A 21,352-nucleotide genomic window follows, 5' to 3' on the forward strand; every position below is an offset into this window, starting at 1 on the left:
GCGGTACTATTTTGTGTATGTATATTCGGGCACGGCAGTACCCGGCCCTTTCTATGTATAAGTGTACTATGTATAGAGGCTCGTAGACAGATACGTACAGTCAGTCAGGTACAGATATGTTATATCCCATATTTTTATATGTCGAGCTATTCGCAAGAGAATCGACTCAAGTTAAAGATGAGATCATTTTCGGGCTCGAAATAGAATTTTTTCTTTTATTTCCGATCTCTATTGGGAAATGAATTGTTTATAAATTTTACTTGGTGTAAAAATATTAATGGAAGTTGGGATTAATTTACCATGATTAGATTATTAAGTGGGGATTAAAAATTTAATTAGTCATTAAACAAGTCACTAGTGCACTAAGTGGGCCCCACCAAGACATGTGACCAAATTTAATTGGCTCAAGCCTTGAGTGGGACACTTGTCACTCTTAGGGGCTGCCTATATAAGGAAAAATCTGATGTTTAAGTGTTCATTTTATCATCTTCAACATTACAAGAAAAGAGAAAAACCTAGAGATAGAGAAGGGGGGGCTCACGGCCATGGTGAAAAAAATCCATGTTCACCAAGCTTGGTCCAATTAATTTTTCCATGGTGTTGTAAATCAAATGGAGGTCTTTGGGAACATGAATTGGTCCTTGAGAGCAGCAAGAATGGTCTTTAATTGAAGCCATTAAATTCAGCAAATTAAGGAGCAACTTGCTAAGGTAAGAGTTGATTATTTTTCCATATGTTTTAGGACGAATTTGCTTGTGTTGTGGATGGTTTGAATGTGTTATGGTGAGTATAAATGAATGAAAATCATGAAATTATGTATCTTGATATTGAAGCATGGTTGAAGCCACGAAATTATGTAGCTTGATGTTGAAACATAGTTGTAACTTGGTAACATGAATTGTACGAATGTTGGAATGTTGTTGAATGGCGTAGGGGCTGTTTTAATTGAAATTTGCTGAACTGATTTGAGTTAATATTTTGGTTGTTGTAATCATGGATTATGTGATGAGAATGAAGGAATTTAATGGTTAAAGTTGGAGTAAAAAAATTGTTGTGAGTTGATGTAAGAATTATAGAGACAATAATGTGATTTACTTGCATATGAATGGATGATGTGGTGTCGTGTGGCTGCTGTTGTATTTCCCTGAAATTTGCTGGAAATATTGTGTAACTTGTTTGGAATGTCCTTGGACATTGTTAGTATGGGTTCGGGTTAGTATGTGAATATATAAGCGTCGATTTTGGCTTGAACGTAAGTAGTTGAATTGAATTTATGTGAGTTGTTGAATAATGGAAAAGAAAGCTATTATTGTTGTTTTGTCTTTCGGATTGGTTGTTGATGTTGTTAGGTTGGTTGTTGTTGTTGTTGTTGGTTGATATGGCCGAATCAAATTCTCGGGGTAGCCTATTTACAGGGGAAATGCTGCCCAAATTTCTGTAGAATTAAGGGCGAATTTGGAATTTAATGCCCAAAAAGTCTTTAGCTAATGTTTGGCATTTTATGGCTTGTTTGTAGACCTTGGGCAGCCCGAATCATAGGTTGGATTTAGCTTGAGTTTGGATCGTATTGGAGAGCGTTTGAGGTATGTAAAGTAATCTTCCTTCTTCGGCATGCCTTAGTTAAAATAGGCTATGATATAAGCCTCGAGGAAACTCTATTCTCACAATCCGAGCATGTTTATGAATCGCATTTGTTCTTTGGCATCCTTGCCTTGTCATGGCAAAACGTTGATCCTTATGTTCTTGGAATCCATAATTTGTAAAGATTACATGAAAGCTGATTTTTGTTTTAAAGTTCATTCTTTAGCGATTCCAAGACTTCAAACGCCCATAATTTCCTCAGAAAAGCTCGGATTGCTTTGAAATTTTCGTAGGAGTTTGTATGATATAAAATGAGTATGTTTTTCATAGGCGGGCTCAGTTCGGGTCTATACTCGTCCGTGGGTCCCGCGACGCCCTTTTTGAAATTCGACAACTTTGAAACAAAAAGTGATAATTTTTATTCTGATTTCGAATATGACTATTTTACTTATCCTTCAGATTTATAATAATTATTTTATGCATATGATTCCTCACTACTCCGCTCGTGCCTACTGTGATATCGTTCACCGGTTCCCGGGCCGGTTCTGTTGTCGTGCGCTTTGTGATACATTCCGGTGTTATGCTGTGATTATGGTTCACCGTGCTCCTCGCTCGAGGGCCGGGTTCCACTTATGTTTGGCGTTATGCTGTGTTTGGCGTTATGCTGTGTTGTGATGTGTGACGGGGATTCGGAGATTTGAAACTTTCTGGTGTTATGCTGTGTTGTGGCGCCATCGACAGGCGGGCGACCACATTTTCCAGTGCCCTATGCATAATTTATACTTTGGAAATAAACATTTTGATATGTATTATTTTCTATATATCTGATTCGATTATTATTCAGATTTATTTCTGTACCTTCTGCTTTGCATACTCAGTACATATTTCGTACTGACCCCCTTCTCCGGGGGCTGCGTTTCATGCCCGCAGGTACAGACGCACACCCTGGTGATCCACCTGTTTAGGACACCCTTTCTGCTATTCGGAGTGCTCCTCTCTTTCCGGAGCTTATACTTTTGGTATATATATTTATTAGTGCATTTGTATATATTCGTTCATGGGTACGGCGGGGCCCTGTCCCGTCATATGATTCTGTCGGTCTGTTTAGAGGTCTGTGGACATGTTTGTGGGTTAGGGTCTTTCTGTATAGATGTATGTACATGTCGTTTGGGCGATCCCATACGCCGAGGCGGCCGGTCCGCATATGTTGTTTGGGCGATCCTATACGCCGAGGCGGCCGGTCCGCATATGTTTATATATTGCTTGGTTAGCCCTGTGTGGATTTTGTTGGTATTTTCTGCGTGCAGGGTATATTGGATAGTCCGTAAAACAAAGGAAACTCTGTCGAAATTTTCTGGAAATTACCTAAATTTGAAATAAAGTCTTGTCGGCTTCCGCCATATACTAGAATGAGTTGATAGAATTTGAGATAATATTTGATAGATGGGTTCGGGTGCCCAGATTGGGCACTAGTCACGGCCTACGGGGTTGGGTCGTGACAAGATATATGTATAGTGTTTTGGCATGTTAATATTGTTGTACAAGGTAATAACGGAGTTTATTAGTTTATGTTCAAGGAAAAAAAAATGGCTCGGTTTACACGGCTTGCTAAGAGGTACAGGTAATACGATAGATAAGGGGTGCTCGGTATAAGTATCGGGTACTCATCACGGCCCCTAGTCGGGTCGTGACAATGAAGGACTAATAGAAGGACTAAAGCATATTCCATGAGACCATCTCAGTGTGAATAACTAATTAATTGATAATCAGTTTGTCAGTATCAACCTGGACACACGAGTTGTCCTTGCATTCTCCCTCATCTATTTGAGATTGAAGGGGAAGCATATATAGTTACTCCACTTGATGAAAAGAGCTACATAGTGTAATGTAGGTTCTTACATAAAGGATAAATAGTTACAACAACAGAAATTGAAATGGAGTTCATGAAATCAAAGCAAATGGGAGTTGATTGAGATTTTGGATCTTAAAGCTACTGGGAACATAGGGTTCTCAAACTTGAGCATAAGGCTTGAAGCATCATGTATTCTTGATCCATAAATACTTCTATTTTAGAGGCAAAGTTTTATTTGGGAGGATGTGTCCTCTGACTCCACTAAACAATAATACTAGAAAGTAGTTAAGATGATACAGAGGTATCTTAAAGGCACAGTACAATATTCCTTGTCTTATCAAGGAATTGAGGAGATTTAGATGAGAGAAAATCTAAATCTGAGTATATTTTTCTTGCTATTGAGAATATAAAATATATTGATATTAAGTGTAATTTTGTGTTAGAGACATAGTTGTACATAGAGAAGTGAACATGAAGTACATCTCGATGCATCACTTGGTAGTAGACTTATTACCAAAACTCATAGCATTTGTTGCTTATGAATGATATGATATCATTGGGTTTGCGTAGTGCTGATGCATTTATATTTTTTTAATACTTCCTGCTCATGTTCAAGTAAAACTGCATTTTGAGATAAATGTTAGTTAATGCCTAAATTATTCATTTTTGTTGCTTCATATACATAAGATATTATTTATGTTGACATTCAATTTTGGCCCTCCACATGTTTAATTAATTAGTTAAGCTTCTTAAATTTTCAATAAAGTAAACTATATATTTCTTGCAAAGCCAGAAATGTTTTCAACATTATTTTGCCATTTTATTTAGTAAAATTATCCCTCTTGTTTTAGTATAAATACATGGTCTTGGTGACCATCGAGGCAGAGATTCATCTCCCCAAAAATCTGAAAAACAATTACTGCTTTTGTTCTCTGATTTCTCAACTTGTTTTTCTCATCTTTATTCACTCTCGTGCCTTGCTTCTATTCAAATACTAAAACTCGAGTGTTGCGGTGAAAGTAAGGATTCGTCATCGACTTAGCCTCAGTCGTTGCACGCTACAAAGGTAATACTCTTTAAATATTCACTATCTTTTGATTCTGTTGAGGTCGTGGTAATTCGATTAGTTTGTATGCACAAATGTGTTCTTCCAGTACCTGTTTCCAGTTTATAAGAATCTTTTTTTTTGTGCTTTCTAGTTGCATTGAATGGTAGATAATTTCTCAAATTATTAGCTCTGTGTGATTTTTAAAGTTGGTCTGAAGTATGGTTATTATTTGTACACAGATCAAATCATGAACGTCGGGTTTTGCTTGTTAGTTGCTGTAAAATTTGAATCATATGTTCCAAACTCAGTGCCTAATACTTAGATATTTCCTTTCAGAACATGAAAAGAAGCAAGTATGAACATTCCGTAGTTCTGAATCTATTATTCAGGGTGTTAATGTGTTAGTTTTGTTTTAGTTTAAACTCATTTTGAGCCAAATTTCATATAGAGTTCGGATCAGCGTCTGTTTTTTTTTTTTTTTAATTCCTTATTCTGGTTCAAAGGCTTAAATAGTTTTGTTAAGATAATTAATCTCTCTAAGTGAACTGTCTAATGTAAAGAAATATATATATATATATATATATATATATATATATATATATATATTATTATTATTATTATTATTATTTTAAAAAAAAGAGTCTTTTCTTAAACACTGATTTGCCCATCTGACAGTAAGGTTTGTATATCTTGTAATCATGTTAGCAGTTACCAACTAATTAGTTCTAGCCTTCTAGGTATATCAATAAGGGTAGCTAATCAACTTGAGTTTGATGCGCAGTTGTATGCTAATAGCATGATTATTCAGTGATCAAAGTAGATTTCCATGAATAAAATTCGCAGAGCATGTGTAATAATTTTCCACCTCTATATTTAGATTCAGTTTGAGTCTTGCCCACTTAGTATAACATCTGTTGAAAACTTGTTTCTGATCGCAAAGTTTGAAAAATTTAGTTTGAGGTCTGTTGCTGTGATTGTCACGTTAAAAGAAATTCCCACTTTGTGAAAGCTTTAGAAAGCATAATGAATCTAAAGCTGAAGTGTTTAAGGACTTAAATCTGTTTTCTACGCCCGTGGTATGATAATTTCAGTTCTTGATTAGTCTCATTAATATCATTTCTAATTATTTTCTTTTCTAATTACTTCGTTTATAATAATTGGGACGTTTCGGAAAAGAAGGGTAACGCAGCGGAGGTTAGAGGACCATTCATCTTCCCCTATTTACTATCTTTACATATAAAAACAACAAAATTTTACTAAGGACTTTCACCTTTTGAAATCTTCTCAAACATATTTCTTATACGTCTTTGCTTCTTTTATGTACGTACTTTCGATGAAGACAACAATATATAGCAGTGATAAAGGTTATTTGAGGTAAGTTCTTGTATATATATGATCACATCATTCAGGAGATTCCTTAACTTTTGTTCTTTATTTTCAATATGATATGCTCTACTATCTCACATATAATGCCAAAGTTGATTTTGGAGATTCAATGAATTTTATTTCATCATTTGCATGTTGTCTTATACATTGCTATTACATGGTGATTCTTTTTTCATTTACTCTTTTGATTTACCAGTTCAAAGTAATGGTATTCTATTCGTAACACTCTATGGACAGGAGTCAAGGGCAAACTTCAAAACTCTGCGATACTGAGAATAGACGTCACTACTACACTGTTACGACTTTCACTTAATAGTTAACAATACCATATATTCCATTATAGCAATTAAATGGAAAATATAGCGTAGATGCATATGAATGTTTGGAATAGCTAACATTTGACTCTTAATATTTGGTGACAATAGTCCAAGAAAAGAGGTTTTTATACTAGAAAATTACAACTTCTTCAAAATCTGTGTTCCCTGAGCAGGAAGAAATAAACTACATGCTAGCAGTGATTTTCAGTTGTGCATAGTGATAGTGGTGGAGGTCAGTAAGTATAATAAACACATTACTTGTGTAGTCTCCTTCCGTTTAATTAGTTTGTATCAAAATATCTTCTATCTTATTGTGACGCTCATGATGGAAAGCAGGCCAACAAAGGCGAGGACTATCAGGCTTTATATAGACTGGCGAGTTTTGAAGAAGAAGTGCACATCACATCTGTAGGCTAATCTCACATTAGAATAGAAAAGAAAAACATAAAGCTTTATAAGACATATCACATATTTACTCGTGCTTTTGGCTCGATGAGGATGTAGCCCAGGAGCAATTCCATTATTTCATGACATCTGTTAGACCAAAGGGGACAATACATGATACTTATCCACGTATAGGAATCTTGGATAGTTACATGACGGGCATTAATAAAAGTAAGGGTCAAAGATATTTCAGAACTTAGTCTAAATTAATCTCTATGCAAACGGATCTTAATTTTATATATAACAAAAATAGGTAAAATGAACTATAATTTTTTTTTGGGGGGGGGGGGGGGGAGGGGAAGGGAATGGGGTGGTGGGGGTGGGTTGGTGAAATGACACTTGTGGACTTGTTTTCCCTCCTTTGATTAGGGAAGTCATTTCCTCATTTTTAAAGAATTTGTTTTCCTAAAGAAAATTTGTTTTCCTAAAGAAAATGTTTTTAAAAATTTTTGACCAAAAGAACATGAAAAAATTGAAAAACATTTTCTGAAAAATGTTTTCCTCCATACCGAACACACCCTTATTTTCAATTTTAGGGACCAAAACGTATTTGCTTTAACAATCTCGTCATAAAAATCTCAATATGAAGGGGGGAGACTTTTCCTTCTCCCTTTTTTCTATAGTGTATAAATCCCCGTTTTGGCAGACCATCAACTTGTTTCCACCCCATACGAGTCATAGAGCGGCATTGATGTATATCCACAAAATCTGGTTCTGGTACAAGAGAATTACAGATTTTGGAAAAGCACTTGAAACATATTAAAGACTCGGCAGGAAGCCATGAGAATATTTCAAAATTATTTCTTATGTGATGAAATAGGATCTCCTCATCTTATGTGATGTCGAATGATTTATATTATTATCATGATGTCTTTCAATCTGCATCTATAATTTTTTTTCTTTACGAAAAACCCTTTAAAATCTTTACATATATTTTTTTTTCCTACAACTTGTGGTCCAGCCTTTTTCCGGACCCCGAGCATAGCGGGAGCTTAGTGCACCGGGATGCCCTTTTTTTACATATTATTTTTTTTGGTATTAGGACCTAGTATTTTTGTTCGAAGGAATTCATCGCCTTCCTTATTAATTATGAATTTCCTGACAATAATTTCTAGCGTAGAAGAAACTAACAACTAATTTAAACTATTTTATCAAAATAAAAATTAATCATGAAGTAATTATTGTTGAACTCCTAAGATTCCAAACAAATAGAGTACATATGGGCTATTTCATATATTTCTTTTTAGCAGTAATAAAATTTAAAAAGTTTTTTGTTTCATTTCTAAGGTTATCGGTCACAATTTTTGTGTGTTCCGTTATTCTTAATACCACATTTAGAGTGGAACAAAAAGTTGTACTGTTTGGTATAATTAAAAGATTGTTAGTGTTTTATGTTAAAGAATAAAAGTTATTTTAATTGAAAGTTCAAACATAAGGGACTTTTTTTTTTTTTTTTAAATTATTTTTTTTTATTTTATTTCAAAAGAAAATCCCAAAAGTCTACAAATGTAGCCAAAAGCTAATATGAAATGAAGAATTAACCTAATGATCAACTTAGGATTTATAGATATCCTAAGTTGATATTACAGATGACTAAACAATAATCAAATAATAAAGCAACTATAAGTGCTCCAATGTCTTATGAAATGAGCATACTGGAACCTAGTCAATACATAGGTCATGATTGTCATAAGTCATGATTGCCTTTGCAGCATGTATATAGCACATCCAGCAGATCCAACATGGCAATATAACACAACATTTTCCATATGTTGACCCTCCCTCTAGGGAATGAGCACTAGGTGCTAATACCACCCAATGAGGTAGAGTCATCAAGTGGATCATGTGTGTGCTATCATGTAAAGACCTGCAAGTCAAAAAACCAATTCATTCAAAGCCAAGCTCATTTCCTATATGTACAGCAACAGCAGCAGCAGTGCACTGCCTCCTTCTATGTTGCATGTTTCTGAGCCTACTTTGTATAAACAATTCCAGCTGCAATATTTCAGAAGCTTCAGCAGCTGTTTATAGCGAACGTAACAGCCAAGTAGCAGCTTAAGAGTGCAGCAATTTGGACTCAAAGATGGCATCTTTCAGTCTCAAAATGCTCTGCCCTTGAAGGGCAGCGGTAAATGGCAAGAAAGCAGCAGCAAATATGTCTCGATGTAGCAGGAAAATGGCCAGCGAGCACAGCAGTCCGTGGCCCAAATGCATTTTCCTGTTCCAGTTGAATTTCCATCTTCTGCAAATTCTCAGTTTCAGCCAGTGTCATCTCATGTTGCTTTCGGCCTTTGTTGATGAGCTTTGAGTTGCTGAGTATGTTGATTTCGGAGTATATCATGCACCTTTTCATGTTGTTTTTTATGTTGTTTTCGCTGGTTTCAGTGCGATTCACTCCTGTTGGTATCTCATTGAAGTCTTTTTTTTTTTTTTTTTTTCCATTGCTGACTTTCCATGTATCCTTGAATCTGTTTGTCTCCTGCTTTTTGGATTGTCCATGTTGTGGTCCTGCTTGTTTAATGCTTATGTATGAGGTAGCTGCAAAACAAGGAAACAATGTTAGATAAAAATTGTTTCCCATGTTCTCCTCCCACAACAGGATTTGAACATGGGAAAAATGACTTGTCCTGCTTCCTTCAATGTGTCCATTCATCTCTTGCATGGTCTGATCCTTATGTATGGTAATTGTAACTTATCATTGTTAATCCATCTCCTCCCTTGAATTCCCAACTCCTGGAAAGATTCTGAATCCACTTCTCCATGATCTAGTGCCAAATTAGCCAGGTGATCTGCTAGCATATTACCCTCTCTCATTATATGTATCACCCTAACTGTTTTATTATTCATTAATCTCCAGATTTCCTCCACCATTTCAATTATCTGCCAGGGAATTTCCCAAACTTTGAGTATGATATTCTTTAATAAAAGAGAGTCTGTTTCAATTATAATATGTTGATACTGCCTTTCCTTCATATATCTCAGAGCTTGTACTATAGCCATAGCTTCTGCCTGAGTATTAGTACAAGTTGGTTCTTCCATCTCCTTTGCCTTAGCAGCTATCAAGTCTCCAGTCTCATTTCTCACACAAAATCCCCATGATCCTCTTCCAGGATTTCCTCTAGACGCCCCATCGGTATTGCATTTCACCCAACCAGTATCAGGGGGCTTCCAGAGAACTCTAATAACCTTAGTTCTTGGGGTATAAGATTGCAAAGTCTGCACCAGTGTATTCCAGTTGTAGGCTGCCTGTTTGAAATTGCTTCTTCTTACCTTCATGAACATTATAATGGTGTGCATAATTTGATATATCAACTTTACCTTGGACATTTTCCCTCCATGTCTTATGGCATTTCTCCTCTTCCATAGTTCCCACACAATAATAGCTGGAACAACCTGAAAGATGTACTTCACATGATGATTAACATGAGTGTCCCACCATAAGTTAAAAAGCTGACTTAGATGTAGGTTTTGAATATTGATGCCTATAGGTCTGCAGAAGTACTTCCAGGTGTATTGTGCTACTGGTGACTGAAGAAACACATGAGATATGGTTTCTATTTCTGGTTCCTCACAACAATAACACCTAGAAGGAAATTGAAAGCCCCATCTCTTCACTACATCATCCAGTGGTACCTTTGCTCCCCATAATCTCCACAAGAAGAAAGAGATTTTGATAGGCAAACCTTTTACCCACATCTTCTTGTATAGTATATTAGGTTCCATCCTTTGTCTAATTAAATTAAAAGTTGTCCCAACAGTGAATTTGCCTCTAGAATCAGGTTTCCAGTGAGGTTTGTCCAGTTCCTCCTCTTGACCAGGTGGCTGCAGTTTCTGGATAATATGATCAGCTAGATTCTCTGGTAGCAACTCCCTTATCATGTCTTCTTCCCATCTTCCTTCAGTCACCACTTCTTTAATTAGTACCACAGTATTGTCCCTTCTGAAGTTTTCAGGAATGAGTTTGTATAGTGCTCCCCATCCTGTCCAGTTATCAAGCCAAAAATAAGAATTTCCTTGCTTAGTTTGCCACCAGATTTCTGATTCTATCTCATCTCTACATTGCAACATTTTCTTCCATATGTATGTTCCTCTCTTCCAGTGGACAGTGACTGCATGATCTTTTTTTAGATACTTATTACTCATGTACATCCTCCACAATGATTGTTTGGTTCTGAAATTCCACCATAACTTTGAAAAGAGTGCCTTGGAAACATCTTGTAAGCTTCTAAAACCCAACCCCCCTTCCTCTTGAGGATGACACAAAGTAGTCCAGGAAACCCAATGCTTGCTAGAATTCCCAACTGAATTACTCCAAAAAAATTTAGCGAACATTCTATGGATTTGTGCCAATACCCCTGAGGGAGGATCACAAGCTGATAGCAAATGAATAGGCATACTCTGTAGTACATGCTTTATTAGTGTAACCCTTCCGCCAATCGATAACAATTTTCCTGTCCAAGATTTAAGCCTATTAAAGATCTTATCAGTAATTTCCTTGTAATGTGCTATCATTCTTCTTCCATAATATATTGGTACTCCCAAGTAGGTGAAAGGAAACTCCTTTCTAGGAATTCTGGTATTGTTATTTACCATGCTTTCCACCTCCTGGGTAACATTATGATGGAGAAATACTGCACTTTTTCCTTAAGGGACTACTTTGGACCTTCTCTTTTAAAGTGACTTTTAGTCATTATTACTTTTTAAGGCAAATGTATAGACTTGAATGACCGTATGAGGAACAAAAAAGAGATAAATGATTTTACTAGATAATTTGCTTAAGTTGAGTGGTCATTTGAGGAATTAACTCCAATTGACTCTATTTGAGCGTTTGAGGAATTTCATGAGACAAGAATATAAATTATTCTAGAAGCTTGCGAAATGTTTTAGATAAATGGATACATCAGAAACAAAACCAGCATCTAATTCTTAACTGAGAAAAAGTCAACTACTATTGCATATCTTTTCAACTAGGAAGAGGCTTTCAGCATAACTATAAACGCCATTGACCAAACCCACTTCTGGGAGCCCTTTGATTATAAACTCTCTCCATCTCTTTTCCGTGTCATCGTAGCACAAACGGATGAATTGACGTGACTTGATCGTCTTGGTGAATAAAATCTCTCCATCGCAATAGTTACAAAATCTTGTCCTCTCTAGGGGAATTCGAATGATATGCTTCTCCCATCCTTCGTTTTGAGTCTGATTTTCTAAAATTCACATGTCCACATTATCTCCACAGTCAAAATAATTACTCATATCAAGGATTGCTAATTTTCCATTCACTTTTCTTGTGTTATAAAAATACGCTCTGTGATATGACGAATTCCACAACGTGATAATTCTGAAATTTTCATTTTTAACATCAAAGGCTACTATGAATGCGTTCCCCTCGGCATAACTCAACATATAGATAACTCCACTAATGTAAACTGCATTGTTACGTGTAACAGCAAAATCAATAATACCTTTAATCTCTCTCCATGATTTGTCTGTACCTAAGGTAAAAACCCAATTTCTTGTGGACACTGTCATCAAAACTTTATACGTCTTCTCTTGTGGATCAAAACCCATTGAATAGTAATACCCAGGGTAATCTATTTTAGCAAACTCTTTGAGGCGGGGAAGATATCTTACAACTTTTGTACTAGGATTGCAAATTGCAACACACTCCTCATATTTCTTCGAGCAGCAAAACAAACCATTAGTGCACATTATATGGTTGTAGAGAAGACTTTCACTAAAATTCTCAATACGAAGACGGGAGGCATTTCCTTCTTCCTTTCCCTCTATAGTGTAAAAATCCTTGTCTTGCCAAGCAAACAACTTTTTTCCACCTGTACGGATCATAGAGCGGCATTGATGTATATCCACGAAATCTGATTCTGATACAAGAGAATTACAGAATTTGTAAACGCATTTGAAATGCATTAAAGACTTGGCAGGAAGTCATGAGAATATTTCAAAGACTAATTTTTGGGGAATTGACGGTTTTCTTGTCTTTGTCGCAGGCTTCATGTTCAGAAAGTTGCAAGAGTTTTGGTAAAGTAGGGCAGCTCCATTGCGTTTTAACTATTCTGTTCCATGTAAAACTCTTTTGTACGTCTTCTAATGGTAGTAGAAAACTAAGGGCAAAATTAGTGATATCTTATTTTTCAACTTTATGACAGGTATTTGGTTTAACAATTTCATCATAATAAGAAGTATAAATCTCACTTAACCCCCTCCATCTTTTGAATGAGAACGATAATCCTCTTGAACAATATTTCCAGTGAGCATTAGAATTTTTACTTCAAAGAAAAAAATATTATATGGTTTTATTTTATTTTTGCTTAAAGGTTCAACAAACAAAGCATAAACTACTATTTTACCGCTGAGAAGAGGAGGCTACAAAACTAGTTTTGGTTCTACTTAGTTCTCTTTTAACTCATAATTTTGTTTGTATTTCTGAGATACAACACGATTACTGAAGACAGTAGTATTATTCAGTAAAATGTATATTGTGCTTTTGTTAAAATAAAAGATAGTAGCTTCTTTTAATCATAGGATGATCGTTGCATTATTCTGCTCAATCCAGATAAGGGCTTAAACACATGACCCATTTTAATTATAAGCTTGGCCGGGTGATGAGAGTATAAAAATCCCCAATTAAGTTGGCGGCCATCTTTCTATTACTGAACAAACGCCGTTTATATTCTAAGTAGCGACCCTAAAACTGGTTATTTCTCACAATCATCCCATCTTTTTCCTTTTTCTTTCTTCTGCACAAAGAAGCTGTCCACATAATTATTTCACAAATCATAAGAGTCGTCAATGCCGTGTGTTGCATTTTTCCAGTCCTCAATAATGCAGCACCTTTGTTCAATCTCCTTCCCCCCGCGCCCCCTCTCCCCCCCCCCGACCCACACCACGTCCCACGAGAAATAAAGAGAGAGGTCAGTGTGTGGTCACTCAAAAACTTCCTGTCAGTGACACATCAAGTGTAACACCTCGTAACTTCGGACGAAAAGTTTGACTCATAAGATGATAATATAATGGAACCAATATGAGGGTTATAGGAAGTGTTTTGAAAACCAATTAAGTCATAAGAAATGTCTTTGAGCAAAGAAAAGTTGGAAGCCACTCTACGGGGCATGTTTGCAAGTGAGTTTCTGGGAGGTCTTACTTCCAACGACCATAACCCCTCTATTAATTTGGATTTTGGGAAAACTTCCTTGATGAAAGTTGTAGCCCCTTGAAATATCTTTCCAACGGTATATTATGGGCCTCAAACGGACATCCGTGCAAAGAGTTATGCCCATTATACGACAGACTGTCCGAGCAGAGAATTTTGACGGACCATTTGACGGTCCGTATAACATTTTGACGGTCCGTAAAACATTTATACGGTCCGTCAAATGGTCACAGAGAATGATATTTTGAGGGTCAGTTTTACGGTTCAATTTTACGGTCCGTAAAACAATTATACGGTCCGTAAAATTGACTCAAGCCAGCGTAAAATGGTCACAGAAAACCATATTTTGCTGGGCAATTTTACGGTTCAATTATACGGTCCGTAAAACAATTATACGGTCCGTAAAATTGACTCAGACCACCGTAAAATGAGCACAGAATGTCCAAATCACTGGAATGGTTTTACGGTAAGTTATACGGACCGTAAAACCATTATACGGGACGTAAAACCCACCGTAAAATGAGCACAGAATGTCCAAATCACTGGAATGGTTTTACGGTAAGTTATACGGACCGTAAAACCATTATACGGAACGTAAAAATGGGCGTAGAATTGCCCGATGGGTCAGATTTTAAGATATTAATAAGAGACCCAAACCCATTTTTTTTTTCATTCCCATTTCTCCTACACGACTCAAGGGTTCTCTAGAGCCATCCAAACACTTCATATGCAAGAATCCAAGTGAAACAAAAGATCCACTTCATCAATCCATAAAACTAAGTGTGAAAAACACATCAAATCCATTCAAGTCAAGAAATTCCATAGAAGGTGGAACTAGGGTTTTGTTCAAGTGAAGCATTTCAACTCAAGGCTTATTACTACAATAACCAAGGTAAGTTTTATGATGTTTCATGATGATTAAAGTGTTGATAAGTTCTTGGGAGAATAGTAAATGGGTTTGATAAAGAGAGTTATATGAACTATGCTAGGGTTTTTGGATTGTTGACTTGGGATTGTTGTATTCATATGGGTGATGAAGAATGATGTCAATTACATCTAATTGAGATTGTAGAATCAGCTAGAAGTAATAGAATGGGGATTGGGGGAAGAAAACACCATTAATGAAGGTTGTGGAGCTTCATGCCCACCAAGTGTTTGATAAAATGCTTAGATGAACAAAACATGGATATTGTTGCTAATATAGAGTCCCTATGACCTGTATTGCTATAGATTAAAGTTGAAGGGATTGAAGGACATTGTGATACACTCAAAAGCAGGAAGTCAAGGTATGTAGAACTTCCATCCACATGTGGGAATCTCTACGTTCTTCCCCATGATCCGTTTTCGTAAAATCTATGAAGTTCAAATCCTAGGGCATTAAACCCAACATATTGGTAGCCCGTAATTATGTATGTATGTACATGAATTTTGTATCTATGTTCGTCATTGTATTCCTAATCTTCCATTACGGATATTAGGAATCCTAGCTAAATCCATGAATCATGAATTCTTCCTCATGTGTTCTCATTATGTTTATATGAAACTTTATGATTTCATCCTGCAAGTTACAAGCATGTTTTCAAGACAAGTATATATATATGATTTCGAACTATTGTTATTACTCATGAACCAAAAACATGTTTTGCAAGACTATGACAAGTTATGATTCATGAAAACCATGTACAAGCAAGTTATGATTCATGAACACTATGTACAAGCAAGTTATGATTCATGAACACTATGTACAAGCAAGTTATGATTCATGATATACCATGGGCAGAAAGTGCCACTATTTTACATGTTCATGTTTTAGGAGTTGCATTAATTACCGAGGAGGGCTTCAGATAGCCTGAAACTACGTAGCCACCGTAGGATGAGGATCGCTCCACCCATGTCCCGGACGATCTCTCATAATGACTGGATCCTTTCATATTTTAGCAAATCTCATGTTCCCTGGCAAGGACTGAGTGTTCTACTGGCGGGACGCAAGCACCAGACCATGGATCGGTTATAAGTTATTGCTCTCCCTACTTATCATGTTTTTACTAATGTTATATATATACATATGTACTCATGCTCATGTTCATGTCCAAGTTTTTCAGTTTCAGCTCTTATCATGTTATTCCATGTCCCATGTTGTTTCTTTCGGTTGCTTTACATACCAGTACATTCAATGTGCTGACGTCCCATTTTATTGCTCGGGGGCCTGCATTTCACGATGCAGGTACTGATATACAGGACGACACATCTGCTCAGTAGGACAACATTCGTATCAGCTTATTGGTGAGCCCCATCTCATTCGGGGTTTAGTCAACTTTTGTTTTATGATTAATTATGCATCTAAAGGTATGCTGGGGGCCTTGTCCCAGTAAGTATGTTTTTCAGTCAGACTCATGATAGAGGTTTCATAGACTAGACAAGTCAGTTATGTCATGTCAGACATTTGGAGTCGTATAGCCATTTTGGCTCACTCATGCTTAAACAAGTATTTTATTAAGTATTATGACTTACCATGTTTTATAAAGGATCATTATGCATTCACGTTATATTCCGCATATGTTATGTATCATGATGATTCAGCAAGCCATGTGGTTCGCTCGGTCACATGCAGTCAGGCACCGAGTGCCGTGTTACGTCCAGGCCATGGTTCGGGGCGTGACATCAAGTTTGACCGACTTTCACTAATACAACAATACTCAATATTGACACAGTCTCTTTTCTTTGGACTTAAGACTCAAAATTGTAACGACCCGTTTGGCCGTTACAGTACTTTTGATCCTATTGACTTTTTCCCGAGCTTTGTTAGCATATATTTGACTTATGGGATGGGTGGTACGATTTCCCAGGCCATCAGATGAGTATTAGATAGGTTTTTATGAAAATAAGCCTTGAAGTAAAAAATGTTTGACTCAAAATTGACTTTGGGTAAATGGACCTTTTCAGAAATCTGTCGATTCCGAGAGGTCCGGATGGTCATTTGTAACATGCGAGTATGTTCGATTCGGTTCCCAATGCTTTCAGATGCGTTTTGGACTTGGGTTGGAAAGTTGGTTTTATGCTATTGGGGGCTGACTTGGTCAACGAGACTCCCGTTGTGAATTCTGAGGCCACGACTGCGTTCATAGCATGTTTTTATGTAAGTCGACATATGTGGTTTTTATGTATGGGGCCTTGGGTGATAGTCGGATTTCAGGTTGAGACTTATGGAAGTTGGGAAATTTCTGGTGTCTGGTGTACCGCTATGGCGGCAGCGGTACCGCCATCATTCTATAAATCTTCTGAAGGCCATCAATGAAATCTTGAATGTCCTCTTCCTTCTTTGTCCCCGAGAAGACTGAGGGCTTCATTCTCAAGAACTCTTTAGCCCTGGAGGATTTTCCATGATTTCCAGAGTTAGACCCCGCTTCCTGACGCTGGGCCTGAGCAGCTACTAACTGTGTGAGCATTGCAATAGCACTCCCAACATCCACATTAGTTGTTCCAGTCTGAGGAGTCAGAATCTCTGTCGGAGCAAGAGCATTAGGAGTAGTCTCTAGCGTAGGCGTCTGATCAGAATTGGCTCGGATAGCCCCGCGACGAGCAGCGTTGGAAGCTGCCCTCAAATTGTTGGTAGTCTTTCTCTTTGTAGCCATAATCGTCTGAAATTACGTAAACGCAAGAATTAGGAAGACATCCTGAAGTTATAGCTCTAGTTGCACGATCTAGAATACAAAGAAGTGAGGCTTTCTTAACATGTCCTGGTGGTCAGCGGTTTATATGCATGCGGCCGTCATACATATAAAGGATACCCCACTGGACACGGTTTCATAGACTCCCTACGACACTGAACCTGGCTGCTCTGATACCAAGCTTTGTCATGCCCCGAACCATGGCCTGGGCGCGACACGACACTTGGTGCCTGACTGTCTATGACCGAGCGAACCCATGGCTGCTGAATCTAATAGTTGTATCATGAAAGCATGCAAGATATAACACAAATCAAAAGCATGCTCTAACTCAAATATAATAATTAAATGCGAAAACAGATGTTGTGAGGCAAAACTAACATAACTGACTAAAGTTTGTGTCTATGAGACCTCTATGATCAAAATACCGAAAGATTAACTAGGTCAGGACAAGACCCTGACATGCCTCAAATACTAATGAACTAACTAATACTCGAAAAAAATGGAAATAGACGGGAAGCCCTGGATGAGAGGGGCTCATCAACTAGCAGATTGTTACACCTCGGAAAATTTTTCGTTCATGCACAGTGAATTGACTGATGAAGGGCATGATGCATACGATGTTTTGATAAGTAAGAAATAATATTTAATGATTCTAAATGAGATTTCAAAGACATTTGAAGTAGGAGACGAAAGTTGTTAGGGAAAGCAAGGTATATGTTGTGTGTCGGGCAAGAATTACGTGTATCGAATTAATGATGGCTTAATGACATTTTGGAGAAGAGTTATAATGTCCCTTATATTGGTAATGAAGTGTTAAGTAAGTTTCGAGAAGGATCCATAAGCCAAATATGGGCATAAGCCATCCCAAAAGGGCGATTTAAGGAAACATTTTCGGATGATCTGATTTGGAGGGGCCAAAACGCCATTATAAGTTTGGAATTTGGAAAAACACTAAGAATGAAAGATATAGATAATTGAAATAGCTTTCCAACCATAGGTCGTGGGCCCTCACAGCATAACGGGATCAAAAGTTATGGCCATTCTACGACAAACCGTTTGGGCAAAATATCACATTCTGGCGCACTTTGCGGCCAGCAAACATGACATGCGGCCACGCAGTTGCACCGCAAAGTGTGCCAGTGAAATTTTGTGGTCCTGCATGGTTTGCGACATAACATGCGTTTAGCAAAGCATGCTTTGCGTCCCGCAAAGTGTGCCGCATGTTGTGTCGGTCCAGAATTTTCTGGACCACTATATATATATCAAACTCGACCCTAACTCATTATTTTCACCATTTTAGACATAGAAACCTCTAGAATACTCTCCACACTTCACTCACAAGAAATCAAGAGAAATTGATGATCAACTTCATCAAACCAATAAGAATCAAGAGTGTGAAACCCATTAAAGTCATCCAAGCCAAGAAAATTCCAAAAAGAGGTGAAATGGGGTTTTGGTGCTAGAAGAGTATTTCAACTCAAGGCCTGTTTCTACGCTATCTAAGGTAAGTTTCATGGTATTTTCATGATGTTTGAAATATTGATAAGTTGAAACACTTGGATTGTAGAAGAGTATAGAAAATGGGTCATAAAGGAGTGAATAGTGTCATTGTTGAACAATAGTTGGATTGAATTACGAATATTGGTATGTTGAGATTGTATGCATGTTATGAATGACCTATAGAACATGGAATGAGTATTGTATATGAGAAAACGCGATAATGAGCTATAACCATAATTGCGGAGAAATTGAAAGGAAGTGGTGAATTGTGGCAAATGTAGATAAATGATGATTGTTGGTTGCAATATTATGAATGTTGATATGAACGTTGGGAGCTGATATAGAACATGGGAAAAGTAGTATAAACAAAGGAAATGCTGCCCAATTTTCTTTAGCGTTAGTAAATCCGTTCCTATAATTGTTAGCTAATGTCGATATGAATTCTCTCTTGAAGGTAGAAACGTGACATTGAAGGGGAACAAGCGAACGATAGACTAATTAAACGAGAAAGGTATGTTAAGGCTCGTGCCTTTTTTTCAAAGGCATGATCCCTAGGTGATGATTTCATAAATGTGTCCATATTTTCCCTGTTATCGAAAGTTAAAAGTCTAAGATTCCAAGGCATGATTCCCTTCCTGATAACCCTAAATGTTTTCCAAAATGTCTGTATTTTCCAAAACAAAGGTTTATGATTTTGTAATCAAGCTTTTATGACTACACGACAAACATGTTTTTATCATGATGACAATGACGCCAAAGATGAGAATATTCTCTGGGATGACTATAATGAGAACGATTTCATGTTTAAGGGTTCCAAGTTGTGATTTCAATGACGATATAAGGATGTTGAGTTATTTATGGATTTCTCAGTTTTATTCGTGGATGATGGCTATTTTTAAAGATTCCAAAGTATATGAATTGACGCTTTATGAGATTTATGATCTTATTTTATATTCTCTTAATGCTATCTTTCATTGTTAGTCTCTCCTTACAATAATCGTTCCTTCAAGGTGAGACATGACGATCATGATTATTCCATAATATAATCGGAGGTCACCGACCTTACGTCACTCTGATAGAGGTGTAGCTTTTACTTGGGCTCTCATGCATGCTACGTATATTATATATGTATATGATATGTATATGTATATAGGGGATATGGGGAAAGGTGAGGCGCTATAGACGCATAGCCACCTGATCAGTTGGTATCAAACCCGGTGGTGGGGCAAACCCAGTGGTGGGGCAAACCTCAGCAAGAACGCTGAGTCCCAAAGGGAGGTGAGTGTAAGGCTTGCCTTAGGCGAATCCCACATTGGTTTAGGCAAATCCCACATTGGTTTAGGCAAATCCCACATCGGTTAATATCATCCCGGACGCGGGACATACGTGGTTAAATGGGTCGGAGCCGACGCCTCGGCAATATGATATGCTCAATTTTCTATATATATGAAAAAGAAATGTTTTTCAAAGGAAAGCTAAGCATGCATGGCATCCGCCCTAAGAGGCACTCATATGTACATGTTACTCTTTTACCTTACGATATGCTCTATATTTCCATTCTATTGTTATTCATACTTGTATCCCTTATTGTAGTATCGTTCATGCCTTACATACTCGGTACATTACTCGTATTGACGTTCGTTTTCTTTGGACGCTGTGTTCATGCTCACAGGTAGACAGAGAGGTGCTCCTGATCCAGACTCATAGGAGCTAGTAGCGGATGTGAAAGCACTCCATTGTCCGGAGGTGCTTATGATTGTTCTTTTGGTATATGTGTATACGTATGTTTTGGGCACGACGTGGTCTTGTCCCGTTCATATGTCTAGCATTCCAGTAGAGGCTCGTAGATACGTAGATGTGGGTAGTATGGTCTCACGAGGTTGCTATTGCATATATATTATTATTATTTTGAAAGCCGAAGGACTTATGTATATAAAGGTAATTATGTTTCAAAATGAAAAATGGTTCTTCTATGATTTGGGTATAGAATTAATGAATGTACGCTTAATGAGTATGGCGAGTAATAGAATGAGTGGTGCCCGGTGGTTAGCCCCGGGTACCCGTCATGGCCCCTAGTTGGGTCGTGACACAGATGTATTCAAGCGCTGGAAGCTAAGCGACTGTTATAGCCTCCTGAAAGTCAGACTCTGCACCGTGAAGTGCAGGCCCATGCATAAGGACATTAGTACATTTGAATTGTACAAGTATGATAAGTAACTGAACCAATGATAAAGGATACATGAACAATAAAGTATAATGAAACTGAATACTCATATCATGAGCTGATCAGTATAGAAACCACCTATGCAAATATCATGTAACTATGGCCTCAGGCCCAATAAATAATGAGATCCCAAAGCTATGGCCTCAGCCCCAAAATAATTA

The 21,352-nt window shown here is 37.3% G+C and overlaps 1 protein-coding gene and 1 long non-coding RNA gene across 2 annotated transcripts; one reads left to right on the forward strand and one right to left on the reverse strand.

Annotated features, from left to right (window-relative positions):
- Positions 1–500: 500 nt before the first annotated feature.
- On the forward strand, positions 501–2,968 carry LOC132615990 (uncharacterized). The gene is made up of 3 exons (XR_009572924.1): positions 501–710; positions 1,517–1,583; positions 2,512–2,968. It is a non-coding gene; the product is annotated as an uncharacterized LOC132615990 (long non-coding RNA).
- An 8,601-nt stretch (positions 2,969–11,569) lies between these two features.
- LOC132612846 (putative F-box protein At1g19160) lies at positions 11,570–12,556 on the reverse strand. The gene is made up of 2 exons (XM_060326926.1): positions 11,881–12,556; positions 11,570–11,835 (listed from the first exon to the last, which is right to left on the reverse strand). The coding sequence occupies exons 1-2, from the start codon at positions 12,554–12,556 to the stop codon at positions 11,570–11,572; spliced, it is 942 nt and encodes a 313-aa protein (XP_060182909.1).
- Between the last annotated feature and the right edge of the window lie 8,796 nt (positions 12,557–21,352).

This window comes from Lycium barbarum, chromosome 10, assembly GCF_019175385.1.
Source record: "Lycium barbarum isolate Lr01 chromosome 10, ASM1917538v2, whole genome shotgun sequence".
Taxonomy (NCBI): Eukaryota; Viridiplantae; Streptophyta; class Magnoliopsida; order Solanales; family Solanaceae; genus Lycium; species Lycium barbarum.